Source organism: Mustelus asterias, chromosome 2, assembly GCF_964213995.1.
Source record: "Mustelus asterias chromosome 2, sMusAst1.hap1.1, whole genome shotgun sequence".
Taxonomy (NCBI): Eukaryota; Metazoa; Chordata; class Chondrichthyes; order Carcharhiniformes; family Triakidae; genus Mustelus; species Mustelus asterias.
In genome coordinates this window covers 99,587,702-99,611,658 of record NC_135802.1, presented here as the reverse complement: position 1 = coordinate 99,611,658, position 23,957 = coordinate 99,587,702, and the positions used below count along the sequence as shown (strand labels likewise).

At 40.3% G+C, this 23,957-nt stretch overlaps 1 protein-coding gene across 2 annotated transcripts in view; it reads right to left on the bottom strand.

The window, feature by feature from the left end:
* Positions 1-20,356: 20,356 nt before the first annotated feature.
* The window catches only part of LOC144510047 (ubiquitin-conjugating enzyme E2 E1-like), a 76,175-nt gene continuing 72,574 nt past the window's right edge, over positions 20,357-23,957 (bottom strand). For both annotated transcript variants that reach the window (XM_078239266.1, XM_078239275.1), the window contains 2 exons: positions 23,126-23,273; positions 20,357-21,640 (listed from right to left, as the gene is read on the bottom strand). In XM_078239266.1, coding sequence (XP_078095392.1) covers positions 21,543-21,640; positions 23,126-23,273 — 246 coding nt within the window. In that variant the 3' untranslated portion in view covers positions 20,357-21,542. The remainder of the gene's footprint in view (positions 21,641-23,125; positions 23,274-23,957) is intronic.

Sequence of the window (23,957 nt, the reverse complement as noted above, 5' to 3'; positions counted from 1 at the left end):
GTCCATTTACCCTTCTTAAATGGCAAAATTGTGTTTTCTCAATACATACAGATTAACCTAGTCTGTTAGTAGCAGTAGGCCTCCTCCTCCTCCGACAGTATAGCAGGCTGACACAGAGGTGGTGAACCACATAGGTCACTATGGAGTGAAATCAAATCAACTTTTGTTGCTGCTAATTATATTGCAGGAGAGACAAAATGCAAAAGTTAAAATCTCCAGTGTGTGAAGTAACAGTTAAAAAAAGGCTGCCAACTATGAGAGGAAAAAGCCTAATGATGCTTGGAGAACGAAGAAATTGGCTTGAATTTGTTATAGGATGTTCTTAGCACTCTTTTTGTATTGTGTAATGAGAAGGGAAGAATTGGTCATCTAATTGTGCGAGGCCCTTTGGGGATGAGTGATCATAATGTGATTGAAGTCTTCACCAAGATGGAGGGTAGTGATTCTGAGGCTGGGGTTCTGAATCTAAATAAAGGAAACTACGATGGTATGAGGCATGAGTTGGCTATGATGGATTGAGGAACATTACTTAAAGGAATGAAGGTAGATAGGCAATGGCAAACATTCAAAGAGCACACGAGAGAACTGCAACAATTGCTCATTCCTGTCTGGTGCAAAAGTAAAACAGGAAAGGTGGCCAAACCACGGCTGAGAAGGGAAATTAGGGATATTAGATCCAAGGAAGAGGCATACGAATTGGCCAGAAAAAACAGCAAACCTGAGGATTGGGAGCAGTTTAAACTTCAACAAATGAGGACAAAGAGTAAGCTTGCGGGGAACATAAAAACTAACTGTAAAAGCTTCTATAGGTGCCAAGAGACTTTTGAATGGACCTACCTCATATTAAGTGGATCTTTCTCTACATCCTAGCTATGACTGTAACACTACATTTTGCACCCTCTCCTTTCCTTCTCTATGTACGGTATGATTTGTCTGTATAGTGGTCAAGAAACAATACTTTTCACTGTATATTAATACATGTAACAAAAATAAATCAAATCAAAATGTTATACCTCCAAATTTGCAGAAGACACAAAGCTGGGTGGGAGAGTGAGCTGTGAGGAGAATGCAGAGATGCTCCAGTGTGATGTTGAGTGAGTGGCAGATGCAGTACAATGTGGATAAATGTGATGTTATCCACTTAGGTAGCAAAAACAGGAAGACACATTATTACTTGAATGGCTATAGATTGAGAGAGGCGAATGTGCAATGGTACCTGGGTGTCCTCGTACACCAGTCGCTGAAAGTATGCATACAGCTACAGAAGGCGGTGACATAGGCAAATGGTATGTTGGCCATTTAGTGGGCTCCCCGCTGCATGCCACGGTGTCTACATGTCTCCGGGGCCAGGATTTATGGCATGGAGCTGATTTAACTATTAAAATGACCATTTCCCTATCATGAGCGGTCCCAGGAATAAAGTCTCCGGGCTCGCTAGCGTGTGTCTCCCCCCGATTCTCCCCCCCCCCCCACCCCCCCACCAGGAGTGGTTCAATCCAGCGGGGTTTATAACTGCTCCCCACTAATAGGGAGCTGGTGACCAACTCCGCTGGTGTGATGGGAGACAATTGAGGCCTTCCCAGGAGATTGGGGGTAAGGGGGTGCTGCCCCCTGTCCCTGGGGGACATTGGGGCTGGCTTGGAGGCGTCTGGGAGGCCAGTGATCGGGGGGGGGGGGGGGGGGGTCTTACGGCCAGCGATGCGGGGTCGCAGGGCTGACCAGCGATCGGGGAGCTATATTAATGATATACAGATATGTTCAACTCCTGTTGAATGCTTCTTTTGTTTTGTTTCATGTTGCCTAAATCTTACAACAGTATATTTAAAGGGAGTAATTCTGAAAATTGGGACATCCTGGTGGATCCTCGCTCGCCAGGCAGAGAAAATCAGAAGCTGAGTTGCAAAGTGCCCGTGATGTTTTGCTTATTGATTGGAAAATCACAGCCCATAAGTATTAAATTTCAAAATCTTGCTGGAGCAGGTGAAATCTCCATTGCCAGTAAGTATCTGTAAAATTACTTTCTTAGTCATTTACCATTGTTTTTTCTGAAATTATTTAATACCATTCCTCCCTTTGTTGTGGATCTTTTACCCTCCCTTTTAGTTCTTTTCACTCTAGCCTCCTTCTTCCAGAACCCAATGTCTATAGTTGTCACTCAGTGTATCAAAGTACTTCAGTTTACCTCATCTTACTTCATATTGGAAGTGGTTACAATAAAATCTGGTTTATTTCTTGGGACTTACTGTTTCATGCACTGATGGGATCGTGATTAATAGTTACCATATGTTGGTTTTTGAGACAGGCTTAACATATGGAAGAGAAACTCAGTGAAAATGTTATGATGTAGCAATGAATGTAATGTAGATAAATGATATAATAATATCACGGTATTTACAGTCATCTCATTAAGCATACATGTGGTATCCTGCAAAATGTGTTTGTAAGTTGCAATGTTCGGGTTAATACTTTCAGTGGTTTTACAGTTCCAGCTTCTCCTTGGATAGCCACATTGATGTTTTGGAGAGGCTTGTACGCTTCAATGATCCCTTGTGAAATGTCATTGGGAGCTCCTTGCTCCTGGTAGGGCGATGCATGGTGTCAAGTTCAGGGAGAGGTGGCAGACCGGAGGTAGCCCAAAAATTTCTCAATGGCAGAACAGCTGAAGGAAACATGTAAAGGCCGTTGTGCCAAGGGGTGGTCCCAGTCACTGAGGTTTGACATATCAATGTCCCCACATTAAACAAAGTCATGGCAGGCTTCTACCAGCGGAGCAGGCTGGAAGGACCAAATGGCCTACTCCTGCTTCTAGTTTCTATGTTTACCAGGATTCATTTGCCAAGTCCTGTGGGTGATGGAGAGTTGGTGATAGTGACAGGGCTGTAAACCTGGCAGTCCCTAGTCTAGGATCTAAACACAGGCAACAGATGCAAGAAGGTAACAAAACAGAAAATGCTGGAAATCTCAGCAGGTCTGGCAGCATCTGTGGAGAGAGAAATTAGAGCTAATGTTTTGAGTCTGGATGACTCTTCATGATACTTGAAACGTTAGCTCTGTTCTCTCTCCACACATGCTGACAGATTTGCTGAGATTTTCCAGAATTTTCTGTTTTTGTTTCAGATTCCAGCAGCTGTAGCAATTTGCTTTTATCATAGATGCAAGAATATGTTGGGATAGAAGTGCCTTTGGCCAGCAGAATCCCAGTCCACTTCGGGATACCCTCTGCTCACTCCAAATGGGACAGCCTCGAAAAGGTGTCCTAAAACTAAATTGTCCCACTTTCTCCTGGCTGGGCAATTATACCGTGCGGGATTACCATCCATATGCTCAAAGAAATAAACATTTTGCAACTTGGAATATTAAAGCACTCATGGATAATCTCAAGAGTGACCATCCAAAAGAAGAACTATAATTGTATTACATGAACTATCAAGTCTCCAAATTGACAGTGAGACCTGCCTTCCTGAGGAGGGGAACTGAAGCGGGGGGATTCACCATCTATTGGAAAGGAAAGGCTGATTGTGAGCCTCATGTCCACAGAGTTGATTTTGCCATGCAGAATAGGACCTTGGATGCGTTATATATTTTAGTAGTTGCATGATTGCATTAAGAGCCAGTCACATGATTTGATGGTGATGTCATTAGGATGTTTTACAGGCTGCTGTTTAGTTTCAGTTTGTACTCTGTATAGGCAAGAGCTCCTAGAATAAATATGTTGTTCTTAGTTTGAATTTACATGTGCAAACTACACATTTTCTTTTTTGATTAAAAATCACAACCCTTAACATGGGACATTACAAGATGCACTGCCAGAACTTCCCAATTTTATAATTTATAGTTGCACCTACAGCTCAGCCACAACCCATATACCATTGTCATCAATGCTTATGCCTCAACTCTTGACTCCGATTAAGATGTTAAGGAAAATCTCTACTCTATCCTTGTTGAAGTCCTTCCTCCCATCCCCAAAGATGAAAAGATCATCCCTCTCAGTGACTTTAATGCCAGGGTTGGCCATGGAGAGAAACCATTGGAAAAAATGGAGTGGAAAAAGCCAATGCAATTGGTGTCCTCCTTACCAATCTCAGTCTTAAAATTTCAATTGACTCAGTATCCAGTCTTTTGAGGAAGAAAATTCTATATTTCCACCACACATTCTATGACAAAAATACTTCCTGAGTTCACTCTTAAATGGCCATGCTCTAATTTTAAGAGTGTGGTTGCTTGTTTTAATTGATAGCAGATTGGTTTGTTGAATACCCTGCCCAAATCTCAATTCCATTGAAGCTAATTGAAAAGAATATTCAAAGTCCAAAGATGTGCGGGTTAGGTTGATTGGCCATGCTAAAATTGCCCCTTAGTGTCCTGAGATGTGTAGGTTAGAGGGATTAGCGGGTAAATATGTAGGGATATGGGGATAGGGCCTGGGTGGGATTGTGGTCGGTGCAGACTCGATGGGCCCAATGGCCTCTTTCTGCACTGTAGGGTTTGTATGATTCTATGAATATTGGGTGAGGTTTTTAACAGGCAGCATAGCAGCTATTTTACACCCACAGAAGTTAAAAGTCCCGCCCATTGAACATTAGATAATATCAGAGCAACACTATGGGCTATCAAAAAACACTCAATCCAGAATGTTTTTTTTGCTGTTAAGTACAATTACATCAAATGCCCACCCAGTGTTTATTCTCAGCTTCATTAATCAGGCTGCGGTGAAATCTGAGACTCATTTGCTCTTACCTCAAGATTGGGGCCAGAGCACTTATGATGCAAAAGTGATGAATGTTTGGATTTGAATTTTCTGCTTTGTTCCTTTAGTAAACAGTGACATGTTGGTAACTGATTTATGAGGGCATAGGCAGATGAATCAGGCAGCACATGGTAGATACAATTCAATGCAGAGAAGTGGACCGGAATCAAAGATTGGCCAGAATTATATTGAATGAGCACTAGGCAGTCTTCAAGGCAAATGTGGATCGGTTCTCATAAGAACAAAAGATGGGGCATCCAATGGCCCCTGAATGACAAAGGAAATAAGATTAAAGTAAAATAGAAAAGGAGATTTATGACAAATATCAGGTACAGGATAGGTCGGTAAATAGCAGAATACCGAAAGTGTAGAGAAAATTAAAAAGGATGCAAGAAGAGCGAAAAGAGAGCATGAGAAAAGAGCAATGAGTAACATAAAAGGAAACACAAAAATTGTTTATAAACATGTAAGAAAAGGAGTGTTAAAAATTGTTGAGGCCGGCTAGGGAGAAGAAAGGGCATCTTCTTGTGGAGGCAGAAGATATGACTGAGGCACTGAATGAGTAATTTGCATTGGTCCTCACAAAAGAAGAAAATGAAATTAATGACCTGCATTTTTGCTAAGTTGGGATGACGAGGGAGCAGTTTAAAAATGGCAGGCGGAATCTGATTCTGGGATTCCCAACCCCATTCCTGGTTGTTCAAAGTTTCAAGAGTGCCTTTTAAGGGTGCGGGCTGGTTCAGGTGGTGAGCCCACAGCTGGCATGCCCAGCTGGCCAGTTCCAGTGCAGGGATAGACATGTCCTAGATCTCAGCAATTTTCAAAGAGTTAGGCCAACTTTTCAAAGTTGTGGTTCATGGCACCTCAGAAGTGTTGTGAACCATAGCTTTCAAAAGGCTTGGTCATGGATTCTAAGTTCCAAAGGTTTTCCTTGCTTCCTATGACAGACTATGCCTCCACATTCTCCTCAGAGCCCTTCATGCCCCCATGCAAAGTTATGGCACTTCCATGCCAATTGACCCACTGTATAGTGCACAGAACCACAGGGCCAATACAATGTGTAAATGTAAGCTATAGAGCAGTTATTTATTCATACTTTCAACCATGTTTAAAAAAATGTCTCTTTATCATAAGGCAATAAAAGTGTCAATCATCCATACAGTTTAACATATCAATAGCCAAAACTGCAAACACTTGAAATCTCTTAACCTTGTGTAAATAAACATTGTGCAATTGACAGCGGAGATCAGAGAGCCAGAGCTGTCAACCAGACAATGTTTTCCATGGGGTTCAAGTATTTTATCAGAATACTGAATTTTTGGGGTCTCAGCCAAATCTCATTAAGCATTAATGGGCATGGAAGTGCCGTAGCTTGGTATAGGGGCAATAGGTAGCATGGATGGGGCATTGAGAGTGTATGTGTGGGGGGTAGGGTGAAGAGCTATGAGGGGTGAGGACTTAGGGAGCTGAAGTCCCACAGAACTGAGGCATGCCTTTTGAATTGCCAGCCTTGGCACCTGGCAGCCCCTGTGGCTGTCTTTGACCTCTTTCCCAGGTTGGCTGGCTAAATTGTAGCATGCACCCATGGCAATAACAATCTCATCCTTGTGAGTACTTTCTCCAGAGATGGGTGTGTGAAGTCAGGAATTATTCTGATTCCCATGATGAAAACCAGGCCAATGTCACAGTAAGGAAGGGGTGGGGGGGAAGTTAGCAGTGGCATTGGATATGATAAAAATAAAAAGGGGCAGTTAAATAGCTTGCCATCCCTGCAAGTTTTTATGTCGCTCCACCTGATACATCCTAAATTCCTGTGGGAACCTAGGGTGAAGACAGTAGAAACTCTAACCACAATCTTTCAATCCTTCTCAGTTATAAAAGAATCTGGTGTTGTGAGACTTCTTACTATGGAAGAAGCGGCAGAAGACTGAAGGATTGCCAACTGAAAATAAATGCTCATGGTATTAGTGAGATAATGGCAATTTGGGCATGCAATTAGCTAAGGAATAGGAGACAGATAGCGTTGGATGGAAGTTTATCTAATAGGAGAGAAACAGTGGGGTCTGCCAGGAGTTGGTATTAGCTTCATCGTTTTTCTTGTTTTATAGAATTGATCTAGACTTGAGTAGGGAGTATAATTTCCATTTCAAACTGTGGTGATGATACGAAAGTTGCCATCATAGCAAATAGTAAATAGAATGGTTGCAGATGTCCAAAGGACAGTCAGGCTGGTGAAATGAGCAGATTTGTGGCAAATGCAATTGAATGCAGATAACAGTATAAAGCGATACACTTTGAGAGAGGAGAGGCAACATGGAGTGGCAGTATGATCGAAATGATACAATTTTGAGGATGTGCACAAGAGCAGGGCAACCTGAGGGAACATATTCACAAATCTGTGTGTGGGGCTAGGTAAGTTGATAAGGGAGTTAAACAAATATATGGGATACTTGGCTTTGTAGATTGGGTAAGAAGTTTAACAACACCAGGTTAAAGTCCAACAGGTTTATTTGGTAGCAAAAGCCACACAAGCTTTCGGAGCTCCAAGCCCCTTCTTCAGGTGAGTGGGGCTCCGAAAGCTTGTGTGGCTTTTGCTACCAAACAAACCTGTTGGACTTTAACCTGGTGTTGTTAAACTTCTTACTGTGTTTACCCCAGTCCAACGCTGGCATCTCCACATCATTTGTAGATTGGGGCATGGAATCTAAAAGTCATGCTAAACTTTTATACACCTCAGCAAGGTCTTGGAAGGAGTACGGGGGAGATTTAGCAGGATGATACCCGGGATGGGATATTTTTATGTAGTGAGTTTGTAAGAACTGGGTTTGTTCTCCTCACTGCATGGTAAGTAAAGGTTAACCTACTAGAGGTATTCAAAATATTAAATGAATTTGATAAACCAAGTAGAGAAATTGTTTCCTTTGGCAAGAAGGACATAATGTGGAGATGCCGGCGTTGGACTGGGGTAAGCACAGTAAGAAGTCTCACAACACCAGGTTAAAGTCCAACAGGTTAATGGTATTTGCTACCAAATAAACCTGTTGGACTTTAACCTGGTGTTGTGAGACTTCTTACTAAGAAGGACATAGCCAGAGGTTATAGATTGTTTTAAAAGGTTTAGAGGGGAAATGAAAATAATTGTTTCACACACATTTCAAATGCACCTTCTGAAAGGGAGGTGACATCAGATTCCATAGGAATTTTCAAAAGGAAATTGGACATGAACTTGAAGATAACATATAGAAAAGCTGGGTTGTGGGAATAAGTTTCAGCACAGGTACCATGGATTGGATAGTCTCTGGCTGTAAGATTCTTGTAAGTGCAAGGTGATATGATTTGTTAAGAATGAGGATAGGCAATATTTGAAAATTGGAACAATTTTAAAGGGGATTTAAAAATATAGGTTTCTGGGTGCATACAAACAAATCTTTGAAGGTGTCCATCAAAACTGTTTGCAACCCTCGGCTGTATGAACAGAGGTATAGATCACAAAAGCTAGGGAGTTATGATAAACTTTTATAAAATACTTGTTAAGTCCAGGCTGCTGTATTGTGGTCAATTTGAACACTTTACTTTGGCAAGGAAGTGAAGGTTTTAGGGAGGGTGCTGAGATTTACTAGACTGCTACAGCCCAAGCCAAGATGATGTAGTCTGAAGTTGGCCATCTCACCCTGGAGCTGCCCAAAGTCCTCCTCAATGGTAGCCCACATCTCCAGGGGAAGCACCTCTTAGGAGCACCAAAATAAGGAGGTATGGGGTTCACATGGGGGGCGCACAAGGCCTTGTGCGTGCAGTCAATGACACCTTGGAGCATGAGGAAACCTCAGACTCACTATTCCTGTTTCTCATTGGCAACAGGGAAGATTAACTATTTTACTGGTATACAGAGCTTCAGTTATTTCCCTGATACATCAGTGCCCTGAGCTGTAAAATGCTGCTAATGTCACCTGCTGCAGTCTGAAAGTAGCTGATTTAATTGAGATTTGAGAGCAATGGTAACCTAGAAAACTGCAGGCAGTGTTGTGCAGCCCTTGCTTTGTGACTGCAGCAGCTATGTCTTAGTAACAATCTCTATAGCAAAGGTGCTTCATACATTGCTCATCACCAAGTTTGTGGTAGAAGGGCTCCCTGAATACTTGCTGTTAATATGGCCTCCTGCTCCTCTTCCTTGCTATATGGTGTCTCCCTTCATGCTCCTCACCTGGTGCAGAGGGGGGGGGGGGGGGGGCAAGGAAAGCAGAGGACCTCCTCATGAACCTGCTCCTGGGACTGGCCAGGCTCACCATAAACAGGCCCAGGCAGCGGGCAATCCAAGGGGTCATCCAATCCAACTGTCTGCCCCTCTACCGTGGCTACATTCGCGGCTGGGTGTCTCTGGAGAGGGAGCATACAGAATCCACGGGCATCATTGAGGCCTTCCATGTCCGTTGGGCCCCGCAGGGGCTGGGGTGTATTATTGACTTTTTGATTTGATGCTTTAAGTTTCCTTTCCACTTTGGTTTATTTTGCTTTGGGCATGCTTCCCCCTCTTTTTAAGGGACCGCCCCTTTTACTTTGCCCTTCAGTTTATTTGATTTAGTTCATTTGGTTTGCCAAAAAGATGCCTCATGCACCCTGTCCACCATATTTCTGTTATTATTATTGTGGGTCTTAGATGGATCTGGATTTAGAGATAATCTATGTACTATAAACTGGACTTTATCAGCTCTTTCCTCCACAAGATTTTTTTTTGCCTTGAATAAAGATTTTGTTTTGCTTTCTCTCTTCTGCCTGTCTTCTTAGCTGCTCAGCCTTTGATGGGGTAAAATCTTCCCTTGATTGCAAAAAATCCAAATGTCTCTAAGACTCCCACGACAGTGTGATCCTAAATTAATTCATCTTGCATGGCTCTATATTCACAATTTTCCACTAATTGATATAATTAATTCATAAAAGAATCTATGCTCTCTCCTGGTCTTTGGGTGCACCCATTAAACTTTGCAAAAACACCATTATAGAGAGAGCAATGACTAAAATACATATCAAAGGTTTTGGCAACCTTTTCATACGTCAGTCCTTGGTTATGCCCTGCCTGACCATTACATCATCTACACCCTACTGCCTATAATAGAGTAAGATACTGACCTGCTCCTTGCTTATCTTTTCTGCTAGCTCCAATGCTGTTCTGCAGCTGGTCAACTTGCAATGCCAGTTCTGCCAATTTTCGGTTTGATTTGGGTCTTCCACTTGGTTGAAACACTCTGATAAATGTGGGAATTTTTCCACCTGTTTTTTATTGTTGTCTTCTCAGAAATTCAGTTGAAGATTTTCCTGTGCTGTCCTTGTCCTGGAGTCATTTCTCTTGCTGCTTCTAACGGTTGCTGGGCTTGTCACTTATTGCTCCTTTTATCATGTTTTTTCACTGTCACCATCTGTTATTATCATTGTCTTAGGTGGGGGAAGCGTAGGTATAGACTTACAGATAATGCTCGAGGCAAAGCTGCTGCTAAACTATACCTTTTATTGAACATTATACTATATACAATTCAGCCTCAGCATGAGGCCAAACATAGAACTTGCTTCATGTTCTGTTGTCGTGAGCTCACATCACTGATGATGTAGACTTTGGGTGCGATCTTACTGGCCATTCATGCCACGCCCCTGCTGCAGCGAGGTCAGAGAATCTGGCAGCTAGACAAATCTCCGTTCACTGCAGCGGGATGAGAAAATCCCGCCAGCATGAAGAGTAATAAGATTCTGCTCTATATATTTACAAAGTTACCATTAGCCTTCTATATAACAATGCTCTATTTCGAGAGGTAGCCCTGCCAAGTCTCCGATGTCCAAAAGTGAATAATTATGAAGGATGTAACAGCAACAGCAAGAGAAGCCAGACTACTCTCTATTCATTAATTAAACTTCTAAATATCTATAATTTAACCAGCAACTAAAAATATTTCAGCAATTTACCAGCAGCTCCTGCATAATTCCTTTAAATACCATTAGTGTGGTATTCATTCATGACATTAAACGTCATGTTCTGATGAATGATAAGCACAGAACATCCAGTTAACTGGTGCCATCCAAAATAGCAATAGCAGTCTTGGTTAATAATTGTTCACCTCATGATATTGTTGCTGCATGTTCAATTTTTAAATTGTGAATGCTCCATTGTTGTCAATAATTAAGGCCGAGTTAGATAGATCTTTGGTCTCAATATGGGAACAGCCGGCAAGGTGGAGTTGAAAATCAGGTTTAATCAAATTGAATGGTGGAGCAGGCTCAAAAAGCTTTATGGTCCACTTCAGCTGCCATTTCCTTTGCTCTTATGTCCCCAATGCTCGACAGGTACACAGATGCTGAACTATACAAAAGAAATGAGCAATATGTAGCCCAATTTAACTCATGTAGTTGATAGTAGTGTTAATTATATTAGGATACACACATGTAGGGCATTGTTTAATTAGGTACATAGAGGCCAGCCGGAACATTTGGTGTAGGTGAGGAGAGGGAAGAGGCTGAATAAGAGCAATAAACTGTTTTCAGAAACTCTGGATCTTTGTTTTGACTTCACCTTGGAACCTGTTAACAGTGGTCTCTGAATTTCTTTTGGTTATCAGAATGAATCAGTAGGACCATTGATATAATGGTTTTGACTTTACAAAAACCATTACACCAATTATTAAATTTATTACATTTCATAATTCAAAAGCATATATAAATGAGAAGAGGTTCAGTGGAAAAATGATTTTAAGATGCAGTTTTTTTAAAGTAAAATAAAAATAGAAAGTGCTGCAAATACTCCACCGGTCAGGCAGAAAAAAGTTGACATTTCAGCTCAATGTCCTTTCATCAGAACCAGAAGATGCATTGAGTATATTTTCTAAAGTCTAGTAATTAGTTATGACTGCATATCTATGGAGTTCCTGTATCTTTTTAGTATCAATAAAGTGTGCAATATTTTTATATTATCCCATTGAGATACTTTGCTTTGGAAGCTTTGCTGTATCTGAGAGATGGGCAAATTGCCATCACAAATACAAGAACAGCAGGACTGCAATAAATATCACAGACCACATTGCAGACACTGGAGAGACCCACAGTGTTAATGAGTTATTTATTTTTAAATTATGTCTAAATGTTGCCACAATCTTTAGTTAAAGTTGTATTATAACTGGTTTTATCAGTCTTTGAAATGGTATTTTCCAATTCATTCACACCCAAAATAACTGCAAATGAAGTCTGTTTGTCTTTCACAATTAGTCGTAAAAAGTGGGATAAAACATCAACTTAAGTTCCTGTAAAATAGAAATACAATTTATTTTAAATCCATTCCATCTTTGAAAATATAATTGAATATTAATTTATCATTACATTTTACTTATTGCAACACAATCAATATATAGGCCAGGATTTTTTTTTATATTTCAAAATTTACCATCGACCATAGTATAGACCATATATTCTGGATCTCTGCTTTGATTTATTATTGGAGAGATTAAGCGACGGCTATGGAGGGAACTTATATTTTGAGAAAGTGGAGTGCGATTCTAAATGCCTGAGGATGAACACAAACAGAATTAACATTTCAGGTTGATGACCATTGGATGACTTGACAAAAGCTCATTAACTTGAAACACCCATTTCTTTTTCCTGATGCTGCCTGCCCTGCTGAGTATTTCCAGCATTTTCTGATTTCATTTCAGCATCTACAGTATTTTGCGTTTGCATCCCACACCAAACTGCAGCTACAGCACTGGCATCTATCCAATAATGTGGAAAATTGATCTATTATTACTTCTGCACAAAATACAAGTGGCCCCCAACCAAATATCCCACATTCTTAATCATCAGTAAAGTGATGGGAGGAGCTGTCAACAGTGCTATCAAGTGGCACTTACTCATCAATAACCAGCTCACCATTACACAGTTCAGGTTCTTCCGGAGCTATTATTTCCAATGCTCATTACAGCCTCGCACTTCTTGGTATTAAATTCAATTTCTATTGCTCACTACAGCCTCACATTTTTCTGTTCCAAGTCCAATCTCTTATTTGTCTGCCCATTCTGCCAGCTTATGTCCTGTTGCAGTTGATTGCATAATTCTCACCATTTGCCATACCTTCAAGCTTGACGTCGATGGTAAATTTTGAAATTTGACTCCCTACTCCGATATCAATGTATATTAAGTCACTTATATACATCAGAAAAAGGCAGTGTTCCTACCACTGGCTACCATTTATTGCAACTTGCTGCTTTTCCATCCTTAAACAGATTTTTAATCCAAGTTGATACTGACCCTCCTCTCACTCTTCTCTGCCAAAGGCAGATCTGACCCACAGTGCCATGCCCTTCTCCACCATGGGTATGGGAAGGAGACAGGTCCCAAATCCACCCCAGCCACAATGGGAATCAAACCCCATGCTGTTGGTACCAAAAATTGATCCAGCCGAGATAACTGATCACCTAAGGAGTCCAAGTTGAAGTGGCAACGTATACCTTTCCAGGCAAGTTATAATTTAGAACTGAGTAGTGATTGCAAAGCCTCCATTTTTTTTCCTTCAGAACACTGACCAGGAATTTGCCCCACTCTATAGACTGCCAGTGGCATTATATTGGAAGGACATGCAGCGAATATTCAACCTATTTGGCCACATTATGAACACACCTTCCTTTGCCCTCAAGTCCTGGAGTGGGACTTGAACTCAGAACTTCTGGCTCAGAAGCAGGGTGCTAGACACTACACCATAAAAGCTCCCTCCTATTCCATGAAACATAATTCTGTTAACCAACCGTTTGTGATAGTTCATCAAATGCTTTTTAAAAATTCACCGCATTCCCCTCAACCTGTTACTTCATCAAAAAAGTCAATTAGTCAACTGTTCTTTACGGTCTCCTTAATTAAATCAAACCTCTTCAAATTGCTTCTTAACTCCTCCCATATTATTGTTTCCTTAACCTTAGCTGCCACTGAAACTGACCAGGATGTAATTACTAGAAATTTCCTTACACTTCCTTGAGCATTTGCCACTTTCTAATCTTCTGGCATCACCTCTATCTAGGGAAGTTTGAAAAATGACAAGCCCTTCTGCTATCTGCATCCCCATTGCAACTTGGAATGCAAATCACCTGGACCAAGTAACTCATCTATGTTAAGCATAGCCAGCCTTTTCAGTACATCCAGCCCATCCATTACCATTCTCCACTTCTACCAGTATTTTATCAGCATCCTCTTCCATAGTGAACACCAATGCCAAGTACTTTGTCAAATGCTTTTTTAAAAAATCCTCTTCATCTTCATTCTGGGAGTAAATCACTCTCGTCCCCAATAGGCTTCAGCCCCGTTACCTTCATTCCTTTAGATTCAAGGGAATGCAAGCTCATTTTACCTGATCTCTCCTTATTGGACAATACTCTCACTAAATCAACCTAGCACACCCCTCTAAGGTAAGCATATCCTTCTACAAAAGCAACATACTGGGATGGTGGAAATCTGAAAGAGAAACAAAAAAATGCTGGAAATACTCTGCAGACCTGCAGAGTGAGAAACTGTGATAATGTTTCAGGTTCATGACCTTGGGTGGAAATTAATTGGGTCGCTTCTCTTTAGGAAGCCTGGTATAATTACCGGGTAATCACTTACTTTAATAGCACAGATCTCACTCAATTAAGACCCTAATAGGGAAGAAATCCTGCCCACAAAAGCTGGTGGCCAGAAGCCAGCCTCTTTGCAGTGCCAAAAGGAGTTGTGGTCACTGCAGATACTGCACTCAGGCCTGCAGGAGAGATTGGCCATGGATCCAGACAGGTGATTGTGGGCAGGATGGGTCTGGTGGGGTCCAGACAGGTGATTGTGGGCAGGATGGGTTTGGTGGGAGGCAAGCTTGGTGGGAGAGGGGGAGGTCCAGAGGGCAGAGGATTAATGTTGGGTCCCTTGTATATAGTGCCAGAGGATGAAGATCATCCACCCCCTGGTAGGGCACTGGTAAACCCCGACAGATTTACTGTACAAGCACACTAATTGGTGATTCCCATGTTCATCTCTTGGTGAATACAAGCGATGTTAAGTTGAGGCCTTCTGATCAAGTTGCACCCCCACCTATGAGTGCACCTCGGGGCTGCATTAAGTTCTGCTCCTTCTCTCTGTTTTGATAAAAAGACACCTAACATGACATCAGCTCCAGGGAAGGAACTGGGAATTTTTACTTGTCTAGATCCGGGACCAGTCTTCAGTTTAGATAGTGATCTTAAGGTCACATATCTGGGCACCTCAGTCCTGTTGAATACATGTCATATACCCTGTGGGAACGCCAGGACGTGTACGTAAGGTGCCACCAGCTGAAGAAGCTCAGACTCCAGATCTTGAGCAGCTGCTGACATCACCGCAGGGCATCTATGAGACCAAGAACTGATAGCAAGGTTCAGGAGATGGTCAATTGGAAGCTTAATTAACAAGCAGAAAGGGAATGTGTGCCACCAGCAGATAATGCAGGAGTCCAGAATGCATCTAGTTCTTTAATTGGTATGTACTTCTGAATCGCAGTCAATAGTATTTGTCATGAGCTGAGACAAAGAGAGTGAGAAAACTCAGCTGTGAACTATGTAACTTAAGCAGTTAAGGTGGATGAAATGGACAGGAAGTTTCAGCAGTTAAGATGGACTGCAAGTTATAGGTTAGAAAAGGATCCAATACAGTGCAAATCTTAAAGTTGCAAAGGCCAACTTAAGTTCAAGTTGGCCAAGCTAAAATCTTGGGAGGGCGTCACAAGTCAAGAGACCAGGTTCAAGGGATCTAGAAAAGACCCCAGCAGTCCTGAAATTTATGGGAAAGACAGATTGACCCATAAATAACTTTGATATCGTACCATGCCTTTTCAGTATCAATCTTTATTGTCCAGTAAACCTCATTTGTATTCTAAATGAATTAGTCCTTTTTACCAATATGGCTATTCCTTGACAATTGCTCTAACATTTAGAATTGAGTCTAAATTGAAGAACAAATATCTGTGGCAACAAATGAGATCCCAGGATGGTATCTTGCCTCCCTGCTGTCAGGATTAAGGATACCACTGAGCTGCTACAGAACAATGAGGGGGAGGGGAAGGGGGAGGGGGAAGGGGAAGGGGAAGGGGGGAAGGGGAAGGGGGGAGGGGGAAGGGGGAAGGGGGGAGGGGGAAGGGGGCAAATAGCCACAGTTGTGGTCCATATCGATCCCAATGATATAGGTAGAAAGAGGGACAAGATCCTGCAAGCAGATATAGGGGGCTAGCAGACTATTGGAAAAAAATCTGAGCGACAAGGTTAGTTATTTAGAGAATTATGGATTTCTCAAAGATAGTCAGCATGGATTTATTAAAGAAAGGTCAAATCCTACCAATTGGATTAATTTTTTTTGAAGCGTTATCAAGTAATGTTAACAACCTTTGATGTAGCAAGGCTTTTGAAAAAGCCCCCCGTCATACTGGGCCTGTTGGATCCAAGGGCAAGATAGATCCAAAATAGGCTCAGCCAAGGATTTTTTTGTCTCTTGGTAGGGTCCCTTCGGACTAAATCAACTGATTTTTATGGTGCATATACATTAATAATTTAGACTTCGAGGGCATAATCAGGAAAGTTGCAGATGATACGAAAATTAGTTGCATAATTGAAGGAGAGGAAGAAAGCTGCAGACTGCAGAAAGATATCAATGGCTGGTCAAGTGGGTACAAAAGTGGCAAATGGAATTCTGTCTAGAGAAGAAGTGTGTGGTAATGCATTCGGGGAGGGCAAATAAAGCCAGGGAATACAAAAAACATAGGCAAGATACTGATTAGCATAGAGGAACAGAGTAGAGAACTTGGAATGCATGTCAAAGATCTCAGCATGTAGCAAGATAGGTAGACAAGGAAATTAAGGTGTCATACAGAATACGTTTATTAGCCAAGGCATTTAATACAAGAGCAGGGAGATTATGTTGGAATTGTATAAAACACTAATTATGCCACAGCTAGAATATTACATAGTTATTATGGCCACATTGCAGGAGGGATGTGATTACATCAGGGGTAGGTACAGAGATGATTGACCAGGATGTTGCCACTACTGGAAAATCTTTGTAATCAGGAATGCCTGGGTAGACTAAAATTGGTTTTCTTTGGAAAAGAGGAAAATTTAAATGAACATTGAGGGGTTTAGATAACAGATAAGAAAGATACATTTCAATTAGTGCAAAGGTCAATAAGCTGGGAGCATAGATTTAAAATAACTGGCAGAAGGATTAGAGAGAAGTTGATGGGAAATTATTTCACTCAGATGGTGTTGTGTGTCTGGAACTAAATGCCCATAAAGGTGGTTGAGGCAGAGACATTTGAAAAACACATGGATAGGCACTTGAAGTGCTGTAACCTACATGGCTTTGGACCAAGAGCTGGAAAGTGGCATTAGTTTATTGTCCAGCAGGCCCAATGGGCAAAATGGCCTCCTACATTACTGTAAATTTCTATGATTCTCATTCTATTTCTCCCTCTTACCAATTTCTTGGTTATCCTTTGTCGATTTGAGAAACACTTCCAAATTCTTAGGCTTACTCGTCTTTCAGCAATATTTTAAGCTTCTTCTTTTAATCTAATACCATCCTCAACTTCTAATTGTTTTACCACTTTTCCAGTGAAGTTTTTATTCTTCGAGGAAATGTACATTCATCAAGAATTATTTCTGTAAATGTTTGTCTTTGTTACCTGCTGTCACATCTTTTAATTTAATTTCCAATCCACTTCTATTTTGTTCCTTATAATTGTTTAAATTCAAAGCTTATTCACATCACTTGAAAACACACAAAGTTCTTGCATCTTAGTCATTCTTCGCCACAGAATTCTTTACTACAAGATTGCTAATTAACTCCATCTTATTTCAAAATAATCAAGGAACAACGAGTCATTCAAAAAACAAAAATGTTACACTGCATTGAGGCATCTGAGTGTTGGTACGTATCAGTTTTGATCATTATTTCATCAAAACAGTTTCCAATGTTAGTCAGTCAAAGGTAACTCTTCCCCCCCGCAGGCAACAGAGTGGAGGGGAGAAGTTAAAGCCATTGCAAAACACATATACATAACAGTTAATTTGTAGAATTTGTGCAGCATATGAACAGATTGTTTCCTATTTCTCTGCTATTGGTTGGAGAGTAATGGATGGTAATCCATTTAGGTTCATAGACATAATTTTAACCAACCCACCCAATAGGACTAGGACAACCACACAGTTAAAATTGCCTCGGAAAATGTATTCAGTTTTATTCATGTCTTCGGGGGAGGGGGGGGGGGGGGGATCTTTTCCCATCCACGAAATCCTTCTGAAACTTCCCACCTGGAATTTATGAGTGCCAGCTGACCTGCAGCTGCAGACAGTCTCTCAGCTATTTGTTTCAACCTGTTGAATACCCGAGGATTAAAATAGCCTGGGCCTCAAATTGATTAACATTAGGGGAGGGAATTTGACATTTACCCTGTTCTCTACCAAATCGGCTCTCAGTAAAACCTCCCAATCACCTTTTATTTATGGTTGCCCAGATTAAGTTTATTCACTGCTAGCTTTGATGTCAAGGAGAATGTAGAGATTACTTGGGAGACAGGGAAAACAGAAAAACAAACAATTTTTCCATCTTTGGTAGCCAGTTCATATGGACAAAAGGTGGGAATCAGTTCTCTTCAGTTAACAATTAGATAGATGTACTTTGAGACAATGGAAAAGCTGTAAAACAACAGATTTAAGGAAGGCTCTGAATAATATTTGCTTCTAAATATAAAATTAAGATATTTTTGAAATTGAGAGTACTTTGAATGCTACTAAAGAAATTCAACACTTAGCTATTAACATTTTTCAGACCATGAGTATCAGGGTCCTTCATTAGATATGCTGGTTAGGGCAATATCAGGTCCTCCTTATATGAATGTGATTTTAGATCCAAGTAATCTCTACATTGGTGTTAAAAGCCAACGTATTTCAATCCATTAAAAATGAAATGAAATTCGGAGCTCAAGTAACCAATGCTGTATCACTTGTACTGCAATGTATTTTTTAGAATTTTAAATATCCCAAATCAGCAGCAAAAGCTACAGAAGCAAATAAAGTAAATCCTGAAAATGATCAACTGAATAGGAAACACGGTCTGAAAGGGAACAACTATCTGTAAATGAGAGCATCCATGTTCCATACACCATTTCTTCTAAAAAGGTTTTCAGCTATTATAAAACATATATATTTCCTGCAGCCAGAGATTCTAATTATTTCCACTCTATGCTTGAGGTTGGACTTTCATTTTCTGCTTGGTTTCCTCTGGTTTCATTCCGAGAGAGATTCCAAATAGCTCCAGGCAGACAACAGCTCTGAGGGAATCACTTGAGAATCATTTCAGAACCTGGGTGATCTTCAGCTGGTATAGACAATGAAAGTATTCAAGAGGCGCAACAGGGCAGCTCCAGCAAGTCTGGTTTTGGCTTCCTGAGATATTAATATAATTTATGTACATAAAAACTTGCACAGATGGGCAAGTAAGCTTAGATTGAGTTGCAGTGTGCAGGAGATAAACATACTTGTGTTGATTTTTCCAATTCAATGAAAAAAACATTAATTGCATAATATGCATTTAAAATATTAAGCTGCTAAAAGACTCGAGTCTAAGCACAACTTTAAACTTTCTTAATTATAAACACGACCCATTGATAACTGTCTATAACTTGAAGGGTCAAATCTTATTGTCCGAATATAGTTTATTTACATTACTATAAATATAAGCAGCATGCATCTCATGCTTACGTGTTTACTTCTCTTTCTATGGAAGTTTGAACTTGTAAATGAATCGCCAAAAAATATTAACTTTGATTGCTGGGCATGGTTCCAACTATGTCAGCAGACAGTAATACCTGATATAAATATAAAAAGTACCACAGCTGAATCCAATTCTGATCATACCCAATGTCCGCAGACATGCATTTTCTAGCAGGGATTACAAGATAACAAGTAGGTGCCGAACCCGGGCTAATTTTCCTCTTGCCTGCCTCATGAAATGAGGAGGTCTCCTGTCACTTGCCCACTGACATCAGTCACCTTAGCATCAATTTGGATTGAACTTGTCATCTTCTGATTTGTAATGGCATAATGTTATACCAGTTGCTGCATTTATATATTGCTAGGCTGTTGGAGCAACAATTCTAAAGCCAGGGAGAGAATTGGGGTGAGGACACCGATTTGTTGGTCAGTTAGCTGCCCTCTTCATATTTACATCTAGGTGCATTATACCTCAATGCTCATTTCCAAATCTGAATCCATAAACTCTTAGTCAGCTTTGGGATATGCACGTCAATATACAAGTGTGAAAAGTTATTTTGAATCAATACAGGAAACATACCAATCCTTTACTTGTACAACTAAAAGTCGCAGAAGCTCAATCGTTTACTGTTTTGATTAGGTCTTTGTCAACTTAATGCACACAGTCATACAAAAACATCTAGTGACAGCAGGAACCCCACACTGCTTTGTACAAAAGCTGAACATCCCCATCCATTGCCACAAACAGGTTTCATTCATGGACATTTCACGGACAAACCAAAACTAAATAAAATCTATTGTGATTTTTCAACTATTGCTCATTAAATAAAGTTTCATGATCAGTGTTTTTAATTACAATATGTGGTATCTGACAAACTGACATTCTAAGATCAATTTTCCAAAGAAAACGGTAGTAATTACAGTGGTTACAGACCAGTGGCTGTACAACTTTGGTAGAGATCAACATTCTTTGAATTTGTAATATGAAAGGGGCCAATGAAGTCTTAACAATAACTGATGGAACTTAAAAAGTATTTTGAACAGCTCATCCTTAAGTCCTAATATTGTCTAAAGTCTTAACAAAACATCAAAATTAAGATGCAGTCTGAGAATTCTCTGCATCAAAAAAGCAGCCATAGATATTTTAATACAATACTCTCATCTGACTAAAGCATGACCACTGACACTACTGTGTTTTGAAACAGGTAATTGTAAAATTTGAAACCATCAGGGGCTTAAAGCCCTCAATCAATTTGTTTTAAAGATTACATGTTTGATCATTTTGTAAATTTTAAGCAGGACCTAATGCTGTATAATATTAAAGTAAAAAAAAAACTGCCCTATTACATAACCCACAAAAATACACTGAATTGAGACTCTAAATTCAAATAAGGCAAAACAGTTACTTAAAAGGATTTTGGGTTTCACTCCCACGCTCCCTGCAAAATAAAACCTGTTCCCTGTAATTACAAATATTCTGCCAATTCATTCCTTATTCCCTGAATAAAGACAATTCTGTTGTATCTGGTCATCATTCTACTCGGGTTTTAAAAAATGCTGCAAGTCTCTAGCATGGTTTTCCCTTACGTTTTTCAACAGTTTCAACCCCTGCAAGTTGGCTGACATTACAAGCATTTTCAAACTTTGACCATACACAGTGAACACAGACAACTAAAACTTAAACCAGCAAAGAGGTATCACTTAATATTTCAGTAACAAATCTGGATCGTGCGTGACCCATCACGTCATATTCTTCAACCTTTTCCACGTGAATTTCCTATCTACTGTCAGATATCAATAGTTTATTGTTTAAGCTACAATAACAAAGCTCATCAAGAGTTCTGACTAGACTTATGCAAATAAAAGACTGTTGCATTTAAAACCTGTTATAGGAATGCTTGTCCCATTCCCCTCCCGTCCCCTCCACCCCAACCCATTCCCCTTTTCAATTCAACGAGAAGCAGCTCATTTCCATCGGAGACAAATGTCGGTAGGACTGGTAACCATCCAGTTTATGTGGCGTATTTCTTGGTCCACTGTCTTGCTATTTTGTCATGTTCAGCCCTGTTAGTCATATACTGCGTGGCTATGCTCCCAACCAGAGGGTCCGCTGCAATGAAACAGAAAATATTGATTACCAGTTTACTGTAGGATAAGATACGAGTTATAACATTCCAGTTTCTTTTTCTCTAGTTCCCATTTGTCTTGCCACAATCACAGTCTTGAAGTAGTTGCTTGCAGCTGTGCAACTCCACATAAGTGGCAATGAATGTGATCGTACCTCATTTACTGGCCTCACATTTGATTGCTAATTGCCTATTTAACTGTGTGACCAATCATAAAGTTCAATTGTGTCCTCATTTAATGACCATAGCAACACACATTCACAGATAATACTGCATAGTAACCCAGGGCAGAAATCTCAACTGATAGTATCTTTTGGCAAAGGACAGAGAGACAGTCCACTGCCATGCTCTCACAGCTATCTCAACTTAGACGGCAAATTTACAGCAGCTAAATGTGATTGTGTAAATTAAACAAATGGCATAATATTCTACAAGTATAATCGATAGCTAGAGTTTAATACTTGTTTAAGACTCACTTAATAAAAATTGTCAACACTTTAAACAAGCTACAAATCCTATCATCATCATATATGTCAAGTGATAAAGTATTTTTTATAAACACTAATGAGATATTTAGAAGAACTCAATCCTTATTTTGTTGCTATATGTTTTTGATTATTTTATTTTCCTTTCCAAAGTCTCCTTCTAGTACAAATCCCCACACATCAATACTCAGAAGAGATCTGTTTCTCAGACATCTGGCAATACGGTGTCTTGAATAATTCAGGACTTTCCAATTATCTTTTTCTACCCATACCTGTTTTTTTTAAGCAATTATACAGGAAATCAGTTATGAACCTGCATAACAGCACCCTCCCCCCGCCCCCCATAGGCACACACACACACAAAACACTGGAGCACACTCCCCTACTCAGCAGCTATCTGGTAGCCTATTGTTCAGTATTCACAAATGCATAAGCAGAACAATATGCTTGCATTTTTCTTGATTAATTTAGGAGATTAAGAAATTAAAAACTTCCCCTGAAGAGATCAATTAAGTGGGATAGAGTCTGGTAGAATGGAGTGCACATGCTGCATGGACACAGTAAGAAGTCTCTCAACACCAGGTTAAAGTCCAACAGGTTTATTTAGAATCACAAGCTTTCGGAGTGTTGCTCCTTCATCAGGTGAATCACTCACCTGATGAAGGAACAGCGCTCCAAAAGCGTGTGATTCCAAATAAACCTGTTGGACTTTAACCTGGTGTTGAGAGACTTCTTACTGTGCCCACTCCAGTCCAATGCTGGCATCTCCACATCATGCCACATGGAAGAATGACTTCTGATGGATCAAGTGGCATTTCCTCCTGGTGGTGCCCGGCATCTATTGTCATTATGTCTTCTTTCCACCCCCCCCGCCCCCCCCACACACACTCCCTCTCCCTCTGGAATGGCCCACAATCACTCATGACCAGGCTGTAATAGGAATTGATGAAATTAGATGAGATTATAGACGATATGTCCTCTTACCAGGATTGCAATCTGTAAGAAGAGAACAAATTGACAGAAGAACCTTGGAGATGGTCAGTGCTGGGCTCCAGTTATCCTTCAGGATATCCAGACAGATCACTCCTTGACTGTTGATATTGCAATGATAGATCCTTGTTCGGAAAGTCACCTGTCAATTTTAGTTAAAAATTAACTTGCTAGTCGAGAAATGAGAAAGCCTGATCCATTTAAAATGCTCCTAATAATATAGTCTAGAAGCATACTCAAACAAAGAACAGTGAAACAGTAGTTTTATGTGCTTTAGATTATAAATAATTGAATTGACAGACAGGAATTCACTCATGATAATACCCTCATTTGTGTGAACTCTAGTTAGTGGACATATCAATATTTCCTATTGAAGTGTGCAATGATCACAGACCAAAACCAACCCTATTAAATGCAGCTAATGATCATTCATGATTTGATTATGCATTGAGTTATTCTGACAGCCTGTGAACTGACATAGTAAATCACACTACAAAGTGCGTTGTTATGTATAACAACCCATTAAAAATAGAGCAGCACTCCTAAACACTGTAAATCGCAATGTCACTACAGTTTCTGTTTTTGGGATGTCAGTATTACTTCACTTTCATGATCACAATAGCCATTAAGGCTTTCTCTTTATTTCCAATGTTGCAATAACATGCATTTGCTATGATTGACAGTTTATAATGCATCCAAGTGGTTTAATGAGACTTTGGCGTCCCCCCTCGTTATTTGTTGATTCCAGAAGCCAAATACTAACAGTATAAGATGGATATGGAACAATGTAAACAAATCTTTAAGTTGGTCAGACATTTTGGAAAGC